General features: G+C 55.7%; 3 protein-coding genes across 3 annotated transcripts; 2 read left to right on the forward strand and 1 right to left on the reverse strand.

The window, feature by feature from the left end:
- Positions 1 to 397: 397 nt before the first annotated feature.
- CkaCkLH20_06174 (uncharacterized protein) lies at positions 398 to 2,473 on the forward strand (the record flags this gene model as incomplete). Its single annotated transcript, XM_038888891.1, has 1 exon — positions 398 to 2,473. The coding sequence occupies one exon, from the start codon at positions 398 to 400 to the stop codon at positions 2,471 to 2,473; it is 2,076 nt and encodes a 691-aa protein (XP_038745692.1).
- A 1,666-nt stretch (positions 2,474 to 4,139) lies between these two features.
- On the reverse strand, positions 4,140 to 5,339 carry CkaCkLH20_06175 (short chain oxidoreductase; the record flags this gene model as incomplete). The annotated part of the gene is made up of 2 exons (XM_038888892.1): positions 4,140 to 4,808; positions 4,893 to 5,339. The coding sequence occupies 2 exons, from the start codon at positions 5,337 to 5,339 to the stop codon at positions 4,140 to 4,142; spliced, it is 1,116 nt and encodes a 371-aa protein (XP_038745693.1).
- A 4,224-nt stretch (positions 5,340 to 9,563) lies between these two features.
- On the forward strand, positions 9,564 to 12,383 carry CkaCkLH20_06176 (uncharacterized protein; the record flags this gene model as incomplete). The annotated part of the gene is made up of 2 exons (XM_038888893.1): positions 9,564 to 12,107; positions 12,159 to 12,383. The coding sequence occupies 2 exons, from the start codon at positions 9,564 to 9,566 to the stop codon at positions 12,381 to 12,383; spliced, it is 2,769 nt and encodes a 922-aa protein (XP_038745694.1).
- Positions 12,384 to 12,766: the final 383 nt, after the last annotated feature.

A 12,766-nucleotide genomic window follows, 5' to 3' on the forward strand; every position in this document is an offset into this window, starting at 1 on the left:
CAAGTGAGCTATTCACCTTGGTATTTCAATACCTATTACCTATGTCTTTATCAATCCATTTTGGCACCCAGAATCTCAATTGTTTAAGAGCATTCCATTCCACCGAAGGTAAGACACCTCAAGACACGCCCAAGGTCACTGCTTCGGACATGGCTCCCTTCATCGCTTATCAGCCCAGTCGCACAGCGCTGATCCGCTAATCGGCTGCTGCTCCAGCGGGTCTCACATCGCCGAGGCGTCTCGCTCCCAAAACCCACGGGCAGCTTCTACTGGTCCCCCACCAGTGTCATCCTTGCAATTCAGGTCGTCATTCGAACTCTACCCCCGTCGACCTGCAGATTCCCGTCCTACCCGCTCCAGAGCTTCTTCCGCCCAGAGACCTACAAAAACACAAAGCTTGAGCTTTCAGCTTCAATCACTCCGACTTGCTCTCCTTCCAGCAAAAGTAACCACCCTGCCATGGCATCGCAATAGAGACGTTTCTCAATCTGAGCTTCGCCTATTCCTACCATGGCTTCTGGTAGGTGGCCTGACGGACAGCTCTATCCGACCTCGATCCGTTCTCGAGCTTCTAGCTGACCATTTCGTTCCCATTCTAGTCCGTATCTGCGTCTGCGGTGACGAGGGCACTGGCAAGTCCAGCCTCATCGCCTCGCTCGTCAAGGATGTCTTCATCTCCAACAAGATCCAAGCTGTCCTCCCCTCCATCACCCTCCCTCCTCAGCTCGGCACCCCCGACAATGTCACCACCACCGTCGTCGATACCTCCGCCCGTCCCCAAGACCGCACCACACTGCGGAAAGAGATTCGAAAGTGCAACGTCATCCTCCTAGTCTACGGCGACCACTACAGCTACGAGCGAGTGGCCCTCTTTTGGATGCCCTACTTCCGATCCCTCGGCGTCAACGTACCGGTCGTCCTCTGCGCGAACAAATCCGATCTGACGGGCGATGGAAACACACCACAAGTCGTTGAGGGCGAGATGCTGCCCGTCATGGCCGAGTTCCGCGAAATCGATTCGTGCATCAGGACAAGCGCGAGGGAGCACCGAAACGTTAACGAAGTTTTCTTCCTCTGTCAGAAGGCCGTCACCCACCCCATCGCCCCGCTATTCGACTACAAGGAGGGCAATCTGAAGCCGGCTTGCGTCGACGCCCTCAAACGGATATTCTACCTCTGCGATAAGGATCAGGACGGATACCTCAACGACCAGGAGATGCACAGCTTCCAGGCCAGGTGCTTCGATAAGCCACTTGGCCCCGAGGACCTGGAGAATATCAAGCTCTCCCTAATCAAGTCGCTCCCCCAATGGTCTGCGGAGAAGGGCATTGACCAAAGAGGGTTTTTGCAGTTGAACAAGATCTACGCCGAAAAGGGCCGCCACGAGACGATATGGATCATTCTCCGCAAGTTCCGCTACACGGACAGCTTGAGTCTGGAAGACAGCTTCTTGCGCCCCAAGTTCGACGTGCCTGAATACTCGTCAGCGGAGCTAAGCCCTGCGGGCTATCGCTTCTTTGTAGACTTGTTCTTGCTTTTTGACAAGGATAATGACGGCGGTCTCAACGACCAAGAGCTGGAGGCTCTCTTTGCGCCCACGCCCGGGCTGCCTTACTCCTGGATCGACATGTTGTTCCCGTCCTCTACGGTACGGAACGAGGCCGGGCACGTCACACTGCAAGGATGGCTTGCTCAGTGGAGTATGACCACCTTCATGGAGCCAAAGACGACGCTCGAGTATCTGGCGTATCTGGGCTTTGAGCCGGCAAACCCGCGGGAGACTACGACTGCTGCCCTGAAGGTTACCAAGTCACGCAAGCGCAGGAGACGCCCTGGCAAGGTCGAACGTAATGTCGTACTGTGTTACGTTCTCGGCGCATCCGGGGCTGGCAAGTCGTCGCTTTTGGACGCCTTCTTGAGTCGTCCCTTCGACGGCCTCTACCGCCCAACCATCAAACCGCGGCGAGCTGTCAATAGTGTTGAGCTCCCCGGCGGAAAGCAGTGCTACATGATTCTAGAGGAGCTTGGCGAGCTGGAGCCTGCCATCCTGGAGAACCAGGCAAAGCTCGATGCTTGCGATCTCATCTGCTACGCGTACGACTCTTCGGACCCCAACTCCTTTTCTCACATTGTCGAGCTGCGCAAGCGCTACCCGCAGCTGGACGACCTCCCCAACATTTACACCGCCTTGAAGGCAGACAAGGACAAGACGATGCAGCGCAGCGAGATGCAGCCGGACGCGTACACATCGAATCTCATGATGAGCACCCCGCTCCACGTCACCGTCAAGTGGAACAACATCAGCGAGCTCTTCATCGCCCTTGCCGACGCTGCAACGAACCCCAGCAATGCGTTTCCTCGGAGCGAGGAGCCGCCTCCGGATAGAACCAGTTTGTATCTCGCGCTGGGCGCAACGGCTTGTGCCGGCATTGCTGCCTTCATGATCTGGAGGCGCTCGACCACATCGGCATAGAGAAGGCGGTGAGGCGGCGCTGGGCACCCTTTTTTCTTTCCAACATGCATTTTCAGGGAGTTGGCGCCATTCGAACATCACTCGCTGGAACACAATTATGATACCCAACTCCGCCATACATATATAACAGGACCGTAGTCTCTAATCCATCTAATCTTGTCGTTCTCGGTACTCGGCTTGTCAGCTTGGAGCTGTAATATGAGTGAAATGTTGTCTTGTTTGGAGTGGTAGCAGATCTAACCTCTCAACCACTGGTCAACAATGATCTGGGCGGTTGGGGCATTGATACTACATACAGACATGCAACCGAATACACAACACTGTCCAAGTGTTCGACTTGGGCTGGAGTCCCTGAGATTTGTACTTCCTGAATGATCACCTTGGCAAGTGAAGCTGAATAGGTTGTCGGGAGATCGTAAATGTCATACTTCGCAGTGAAAGTGCATTTAGGATCTTCTAGCCATGACCAAGATGACATTATCATCATCACCTGGTAGTTAACGACAGAGACTGAGGCGACGATAGAAACAGCAGCAGCAGCGAAGACCAAGACAAGACAAGAACCAGAAACAGCGCCATGCCTCGTCTGCTTCTTCGACTCTTATCTAAACCTCCCCGACTCACTCATAAGACAAGCAAACGAACACCGTCTCATTCAAACCTGCGCCCAACAGGAGGGGATGGCACCAGTACCAGAAGTATCCGAAGAACGTATCTTGCTATCTCTTCTTCTCATGTGTGATCAAGTTGTGTAACGACGGCTCTTGCTCTTAATGGAACGGGAGAAGCAGAGGCAGGCGGCTTCACTGGCTGGCTAGCTATTAGGAGAGGGACCGAGATAACGAGACATACTACACGGCTTTTCTGAGAGAGATCTCGATATTTCTTTAAAGACTCATACCTTTCCTCTATCATTTTGCTCCGATTCTGAGAACGGCAGACTTTCTAGTCAGGCGGAATACGACACAGTCTTGGCAAGTGATTCGTCGGGGGAAAACATTCCAATAGGATGGAGGAAGGGTCGTGCGATCGGGGAGGGAGGGAGGGGCACGAGAAACATTTCGGAATCCATCTGCCTGCATGGCGTTGTTGATCTCTTCCGGCTTTGCGGGTCATGAGACTGTCTGGTGGTTTTCTTCGACATCCCGAGTTGTGGACCCCGTTTTTATGTCTTGCTTGACTCTCGCCGGCCTCAATCCATCTTACTCCTTCCACGCAACCTCCTCATCCTCTTCATAAGAGGTCTAAACGCGCACGACGAGGGACGAGGGAAAAGTGTCCAAACAAAGCGTAAGTGGTATTCGTAAATAGTATCGCAGCCGTGTGCTCATAAAGTAACAACAAAACCAAAAACCCAGAGACAATCGATTTGGTCAAAGGCTGACTGACCACGGGGAATCCAAACATTCCAGACTCATGTAACACTGCATGGCTTGTCCCGACTCGAAACCCAACCTGACCAGTATCCCCATCAGTATCCCATCCCATGACACGAAAACCAAGAGAAAAAATAGCCCACAAAATGTCTCAGACTCACATCTTACAGTTTTTTCGTTACCCGATACAGCCCTTGTCGTCAATAGCGGAAGGCGAAAGAGAAAAAAAAAAGGTCATAAATAACTCGTTAGACCGCCCATTACTTCGTGTATCATACCTGTCTTCTCTTTCAGTTCATCAGCCGTCCCCCATTGACGGGGATGACGGTGCCGGTAATCCACCTCGACTCGTCGCTTGCCACGAAGGCGACGACGTCGGCAATGTCCTCGACGGCGCCGAGCCGCGCCTCGGCGGGCGTGAGCGTCGCCCTTTCCAGGTCGGCGCTGCGCTGGTCGTCCGGGAGCGCGTCGAACATCTCCGTCTTGACGGTGCCGGGGCTGATGCAGTTGACGGTGACGCCGTGGGCCTGGCCCATCTCGCGGGCGGCGACGCGGGTGAAGGCCTCGACGGCGGCCTTGGAGCCGGCGTAGGCCATGCTGCCGGGGCTGTCGGCGCGGGCGGCGACGGAGGAGATGTTGATGATGCGGCCGCCCGGGGCGATGTGGGCCTTGGCGGCCTGCATCATGAAGAAGACGGCGCGGGTGTTTGTGTTGAAGATGCGGTCGTAGTCCTCGGGGGTGGTGTCGTCGAGGGACGCGGAGAGCGTGGCGGCGGCGTTGTTGACGAGGATGTCGATCTTTTGGACGCCGAAGGCCATCATGGCGCGCTTGACGACCTTTTCCTGGTGCTTGGAGACGTCGGCCTGGATGGCGGTGGCCGAGGACCCGCAGGCCTCGATCTCGGATATGACCTCATGCGCCTTGGCTATTGACGAGGTATTCACAAAGGTGAAGGCGACCTTTACTTGCGCGAATGATAAACACTAACTTTAGCCTTTCATGTTTCACTGCGCGAACGAACGAACGAGGGCCAAAAGACGCACTCTGGCTCCTTCTCTGGCGAGCTTCAGCGCGATGGCAGCTCCGATGCCTCTCGCACCCCCGGTGACGAGGGCGACTTTGCCGGACAGGGACATGTTTGGCGGCGGCAGCTGGGGCAGCGGTTTCGTCCAAAGGTTCGTCGAGGATGCGCGCCTCGCACTATCGTCGTGGCTGTCCTCGCTGTTGTTGGGCTGAGAGTATTGGATCGACTGCTGCGTCTGTTGCTGGCTCTGGCTCTGTTGCGGTCGGCTCAACACCTTGCTCAGCTGGCTCTGTAGTAATAGTGGCGGGTCAGCGTCGAGCTTTGATGGCATCCGAAGGCGGAATGCCGGCGTGGTGCAGCAGTATACCGGCATAGTCTGACTTTGAAGCCAGTGCGTAACGGCTCTGAAGGCCATTTGACTGGGATCCGTAGTCATGGCATTCTCTTGAGTGCGTGCGACGTCCATGCAGATATGGATGGTGCTGCAGAGCTTCTGAGTTTCGAAAGGTGTGATGACGAAGTATGGTGGAGGGTGCTGGTGCTGGTGCTAATGCTGTTTCTGCGTTCTGTTGTTGGAGCTGCCTGCCACACACACTACGCACCACCAGGACACCCTTCAGCGAACGTCAGCCTGGCCAAGGCCATCCCGTGCGAGATGGTGTGGCGGCGCGGGGAACTCTGAGGTGTCGATCGCGCTGGATGACCAATGCAAGCCCGCCTCCCGTCCACACTTTGTCCCCCTTCAACCTCGAAATCCGCCACAATCAGTGGCTGTCTGTATCGTTCAGCATATGCGGTACGGCCGACTGGACCGACTGGAATGCAAGGAAGAACGCTTGCGCAGACCCTTGCTGTTGCACCTGTGAGGGTGACGGCGGCGAGCGTTGGGATATCGAAAGCCACACACCACTCGGAGCGGCTTGTCTGGTGTTATTTCGGGGGCCTTTCGTTTGGACAGCAAGAGACTGACGCCAACCCAGCTCGGGCTGGCACATGGATTTGGGATTTCGGAGAGTTGCACATTGTTGATCGCTTGATCATCGGCACTTGCAGTTGGAATATGCAGCAGGATTGCAGAATTTTGAGTCATCCCACGTACTCTGGACGCGATGTGATGACGGAGGCGCCAAGATGACGATGAGAAGGCTCTCTGAGGGTGTGGCTTTCGTCTGCCGTCGAACGAAGCATTCTCCGGCAGTCACTTCATTGCAGAGACCAGCGGTCAGCGGCCAGCGGCCAACCGTCAAACGCCAGCGACCGGCGCCGGGTCTTTATCACTGGCGGGCGGCGGCAGATGGGATGGCATACGACGCTGCGATCGCATCCGACCGGCCTCTGGTTGGCTGTCCCGTAGGGTTCTTTTTTCAGAGCCGGCTAGGGCGCTTCGCGTGGATGCGATGGTGAACAGGGGTTACGCACAGCTTGAGCGCTGAGAGGCCAGAGGAAAGAATACGTCGACTATGAAATGAGATTGCCGATTCAGGTCGGTCTGGCGCAGTGGAGACCAGGCGGTTCAGGCCTTGAAATCACAGTCATCCCCCCAGGCTTGAAGGGGCGAAAGTGGGAGTCTGGGAGATGACCCCGAGAAGACGGAGACGACGGCCGGCAGCGCCGGTGGTGAATAGGGGCCCGAGGCGGTGACATGGCCGTCGGGCCACCACCATCTCACAGGCCAAAGAGTGGTCAGTCTCCAGCGGCGATGCGAGTCTCCAGCCCCCGTCCGTCTCCAGTCGGGCCCCAGTGTCCAATTCTTCGAGAAGGACGTGGAACACCGGGGTCAGGGCCGTCGTGCGGTTCAGACCTGTGGGTAGCATTCCTCGAGGCTCAAGGAACGACAGGGAACGTTGGATTCGGAAGACGGCGTTGTCGGGCTTCAATAAGATGGAATAGTATGGCGACTATTATCGGCGAGCGGATGGCGTTTGTACTCCAGTGAAGAAGTAAAAGAAGACGTTGTTCAGCGTTCCCTGGCGTAACTGCACAGAGCTATTCTGGGGGCTTTCCTTTTGCCAGGTTGGTGGTCTGGGATGGACCCCGTATGCTTGGTGCCAATGGGCCGCCCTAGGCTCGATTCTCGGTAGCAGCCCGCAGCGAAGCCCGATGCCGTTTCGATGTCGATTCGATGGGCGTCGACGAGGTTAGCCGATAGGTGTTGGAACTCGATAAATGACAGCTATCCAGAGAATTGCCGTATGTACATCGTGCTGCGATGCTGAGGTCAAGTCGAGGCTTCCTTGAACTTCTGCAAATAGTAGACGAGTGACGCTGGTCCCGGTTGCACGTCATGAACTTCTTTCCTTTGGTCGGGTATTCCCTGCGCGGGTCGGACGTGGTTGTGGCAGTGAATGGAAATGGCATGAGAAACACGCTTTTGGCGATGACAGATTCGGATTCAGCTCGAGTTAGAAAAAGACACGAAAAGTCTAGAACTCGTATCGCGTTTGCGTGTTTCACGTCAGAGTCGAGGGTCGTGTCGGATTGTGGAGGAAAGTTCCTCTGGTCTCTCTCTTTGATGGAACGACAGGCGTGCGGTGTTGCTCTGCGGCCATCCGATCCATCGCACCATCCACTCCAATATCCGGACCCTGGAGTCGCCATCTTCTTTTCGGGGGAGAGTCGGCCGGAGCCTGTTGATTTGTCTCGTCATCCGGTGTCAGTCGGGTCTTGGCGTGGAAGAGGTAATGTGCGGTACGAAATCATTCTTTTGTAATGAGTTCAAGACGATGTGACTCGGTGGCCCTTATTTTTTTTTCTCTGGTCTCAGTCCCGGATCCCACTAACCATTGGGCAGCAGGCCACACGCCAGTGCACGTCTTGCGAATGACTAGCAAGGCGAGCACTAAGGAATAAGCGCGTGCTTGGAACATGTATTCGAACAGGGGAGAGAATAATCCGGAACTGCAGAAGGCATCATCCATCGTTCTACCCGGGTACCGGTTTTTTTCTATTTTCCCTTGGAAACTCCGTCAGCTTTACTATGACGCAGACGGGAGAGAACTAAAGAAATGCAGATGATCAGAGCAACATGGCATACGCAGTAGAGGTTCTCTGCAAGGTACGGTACGCAAGACGTAGGATGCCCATTCTTAGGTAAGACGCATTTCGTCTCTTATTCTTATTAGCAGACCAATTGCCTTTGAGGCGTCTGCATGTAGTACCGTGCTTGGATCAGGCACACTGCATTCTGGAGAGCTAAATTCGTCCTTTACCGTCCGTTCCCTTACGTAGTCAATCTGTAAGGTACACTTCAAAGGTGACAGAGCCCCTGACCGCAGCAGAAGACCAAGCCAAACAGACCACCTGCGCTCGCACTCCAAGTGCTCAGAGTGAAGCAAAGCAAAAAGGACGGCCTGGAAAACGGCACGTGACAGGCAGGTGTCCCCTAGGCACGGTACTTAGGTACCTGGTAGGTATGCGAAGCAGCGAGCAGCCCGGTTTGATTGCGCTAATGCACTTTGGGTGGCGCCCCTCACTCGAGGTGACATGTCTCGCCTGCTCATTGGAAGGTACTCGGTACCTGACCCCGTCCGCCTCCACCTGGTTGGTCCCAGCGGTCCGCAACCCGAGACAGCAACGGTGCAGGGGGTCTGTCTGGCCTTCTTCTGCAAATAGAACTTGTACCTGTCTACCTCGATGCCCAAGTACCTGATCTCCACGGCGTGACCTCCAACTTGGTAGCGCCGCTTTCCCGGCCTGTCTATCGCTCTCGCTCGCGCTGTGTCTTCTGTCCGCTCTCCGAGTTGACCTGCAGTATCCGTAAGGTAATTACCAGTAGGCAGTAGGGGGTAGGCAGCGAATTGACTTGCACACACCTCACTCTCACCCTCACTGCACTGCCCGAACTGATTTCCCAGGCAGCCCAGAAGTCTATTCTCCAAAGAGGCCCCCAATGTCCAGAAAGACCGGACGGTGAACTTGCCTTACCTTACCGACAGGAGCAACAGCGGTTCGACTACATGACCACCACCACCACCAAAACACCAACCACCATTTACCTACCTACCTATCAGAGTATACGTCTGCTGTCTGCCGCCGCCTCCAATACAACTTAACGAGCACCAGTAGCACGCCAACCGTCTACCCGCCGTGACGTGCCCCGTTCTGCCCGGCGCTGTCCTCGCCTATTCCACGCTCCCAACACTCCTTTGCCGCTTGCTTTTTCTCTCTTTCGCAACGGTCGACTTCTCCAGTCTACCCATTCTTATCGCCAGTCACGTACGCCGTGGGTACTGCTCCAATAAACCCTCCCATGCGATCCCGACCACCGCGACCAACTCTCGAATAGATACTTGCATCTGTATCCCGACCCGCCGACGACCTACCTCCTCGACCTTCAACTTCGACGCTCGTTTCCCTCACTGCTGCCCGCGCCGCCTGATGCTACCCCCTACCCCAGACAGATGAGAGCTCACCGACGAACCCTTTCCGAACGAGATACTTGGTAGACAAGTGGTGTATTCAAGGGAATCGCTGGCTTTTCGGCCTCCCTGCGGGTCTTTGTCTTTTCTAGATGATGGTGCGTCGTCCACTCCACCAACCCTTTCTTCCGGCTTTTCCTGCGTCCCCCGACGCTCCTAAACCTCCAGTCGCGAATCCCGCCAACACCCCTCAGCCTTCACGGGGCCCTGGCCTCGGCCGTGTCGGCTGTTGTCTTCTGATAGATCGCCGTTCTCGCTAACTCGTGTCTCCCATGCAGACCTCATCTAGACCCCGCGCCGATGTTGGTGGCAGCTTTGCGAGTCGACGCGGTCATGCCAGCCAGCTGTCAATCTCTGACCCCAGTCACCATGTGACCGAGGCTATTGGAACCCTTTACGGGGACGACAACTACTCGAACGAGCAACGCATGAGTTTCCTGAGTCAACATTACGGCGACCAAAACGACTACGATGCCGATCCCGCCGAAGACCCGCGTAGACAGATGATACGCTCAGCTTCGGACAAGACAGGCTTGAACATGGCGCAGAACGGTGCTCCGACGCTGAAAAAGTCGCAGACTTTGCCTACCCGCTCGCCCAGTCAGCGAAGCACCAATTTCGAAAATGGCCCCAAGTCGCCCCCTTTATCTCTGCGAGACGTCAAGAACGAGTCCTCTCAGTTTCCTTTGGGCAACATCGAGAACCCTAATGATATCGCACAGGAGCTTAGCAACTTGCAGGCCCTGAGACGTATGTCGATGGATGTGGGAAACAATGCTGACCCTGATATGTTGCCATTCTCCGGCCTCTCGCTCATGGCCATGCCCCCCATCGCCCCCACAGGCGACGATGACGAGAACGATCCGTCGAGGTTGCTGTGGGTGCCCGCAGCTGTCCACCCCGAACTTGCGCCAACAGAGTTCAAGAACTTTTTGGAAACTCGCGTCAACACCATTAAAAGACGATCAGGCGACTCCTTCATTTCCGGCGATGGCAGCATCGATCGCAGTGACTCCGGTGGCGGGCTGAGGAGAAAGAAGAGCATGCTCTCCAGACAAATCGACACTTCAGGCACCAGAGGTGGGGACGGATACATCGATGGTGCCGAGAGGCTGTCGCGAAAGAGTTCTCTCAGGGACTACTCGACCCCGGAGTTGGACCTTGGCGAACTCGTCAAGGACCCTACCAAGGTAGTGCAGAAGCTGTCAAAGGACTCCCAGGCAGAGGCTGGTGCCGAAGATGTGCCCATCTTGCCAGTGGCCCCCGGCATGGGACTTCGTCGTTCGACGCGCACGACTTATCGAAAGAACGGAAGTATGCGATCGGAGCGTCTGCCCTTTTCAAAACGGGTCGCGAACCGCCACGGTCATACGGATTCTTCTGACTCGGCCGATACGGTGCCTCCTCTGCCCAGCGAAATACCCAAGACCGCCACACACGCCCGCGTTCCTTCCGAGCCGGTATCAGAGAATTTCTCACGCCCGAACCGATCAGTGCGACGTCAACAAAAGTTCTCCCAAGACATGAGTACGCCACCAGGCGGATCTGACGGAGCTTCGGCTGAGGTCGACGAGCCCGTGTCTCCTACCAACACGCGTCCTGAGCCAGCGCTGCAGCCGACTCAGCAGCATCCCACTCGGGTCTCATCAGCATCGGCAGACGCAAGACAGTCTGTGCCGTCTATTGTCGAGTCGCCGACTACCGATGACAACGTCCAACGGCAGCAATTCCCCCAGCGATCGTCTTCGTCCCAGCATCCAAGCTCACCGGTTGCTCCGCAGTCTCCTGTGGAAGAGCCTCCTGCTCGCTCAAATCTGCGCCCTGGCTCGTCGCACTCTGTACAAAGTTCTCACTCAGCCCAGAGTGCTCATTCGGCACAGAGTCCGACAACGCCCACGATGCACCAGCCGCCATCCCAGCAGTCTGTCAAGCAGCAGGCGAGTGCTTCCAACCACTCTTTGAACGACATGGCGTCTCACCCGTCTGCGCTGCCCGGTAGTGGTGCTAATCGTACCGACACGCTCACTTTCATCCCCATGGCCGTGGAGGAGAAAAAGGAGGAGAAGGTTAAGAAGAAGCTTCAAAAAGAGAGAGACGATGACTCGGCGAGCGTGTCTTCGACCAAGTCGTCTGGCGGATGGTCTAAATGGCTCAAGGGCGGCAGCGACGACAAGGACAAGAAGAAGAAGGAAGAAGAAAAGAAGAAAAAGCACTACACAGACAAGACCCAGGACAACGCGCGACTGGACGTTCTCCAGAACTCGATCGAGGGCGCCAAAGGCAGAGAAAGCATCATTGTGGATCGCGAAAATGTCGACAACAAGCTCGCAGAGGAGCGCAAGAAGGAAAGCCGTAAATCAGAGGCTAAGAAGGAGAAGGAAGGCGGTTTGTTCTCGGGTCTGTTTGGCGGCGGCAAGAAGAAGAGCGACAAGGAGAGTGGCAGCAAGAAGAATCAGCATCTGCGCGTCTCGGAGGAGGTTCCCTACAGGCCTCTGAAGCCCGACGTAGACTACCACTGGACCAGATTCCCGCTGCTCGAGGAGAGGGCGATTTATCGGATGGCTCACATTAAGCTCGCCAACCCACGTCGGTCGTTGATGAGTCAGGTCCTGCTCAGCAACTTCATGTACAACTACCTTGCCATCGTCCAAGCGATGCATCCGCAGATGCAGGTTCCGCAGTCGCCGCAACAGCGCCGCTTGGAAGAGGAGCGCCGCCGGAAGGAGCAAGAGGAACAGTACCTTGCGCAGCAGCAGATGCAACAGGATCAAGAATCCGGGGGTCAGGAGGGCCAGTACGATTTTGATTACCATCGCGTAAGTTTACTTGGAGCAAACGCTCATCGAGCCTATGCTGACTTGCCCCAGGGCGACTCCCAATACGGAGACCATCCTCATGACGAGGTGGACTATGTCGACGACGCTCAGATCTACGAGTACGACCATGGCGGCGATGCGGACCATGGACGCGATGGCTACAACGGCCCTGACAGCTATGATCCTCAGCCTGGCAAGCAGTATTATCACGACCAGTATGGGCGCGATGCCGGCGACGACGACAGGCGACGTGACGGACGAGACGACATGTGGTAGTCTCAAATGGCGAGGCGGGGTAAAATCGGAGCGGCAAGACGCGACCGTCGAGTAAGGAAACGCTCCCGCCAGATCCGGCTCGTGATAGTGATCTCGTCCGGAGGCGCTGTATAATCCAAACGTTTGTGCATACGGCGGAGTTTGAAGGGTGACAGTGCGACATATATTCTTAAGAGACTCATGTTGGTGGCTTGGGCGAGTCACCTCTTGGGTCTCTTTCTCATCTTATATCACATCATATCTACTGTTCTGTCCGGTTTTTTTTATTGCGTTGGGCGGAGGAGTTTGTCGAAGCACATGTACACAGATAGCATAGCGGCCGGGATATTTTGGAGGCTACTTTTAGGTTCGTTGAGAGGCGCGGGGAAGAAGAACATGGTAAA

Source organism: Colletotrichum karsti (genome assembly GCF_011947395.1).
Source record: "Colletotrichum karsti strain CkLH20 chromosome Unknown Scaffold18, whole genome shotgun sequence".
NCBI classification, from domain to species: Eukaryota; Fungi; Ascomycota; class Sordariomycetes; order Glomerellales; family Glomerellaceae; genus Colletotrichum; species Colletotrichum karsti.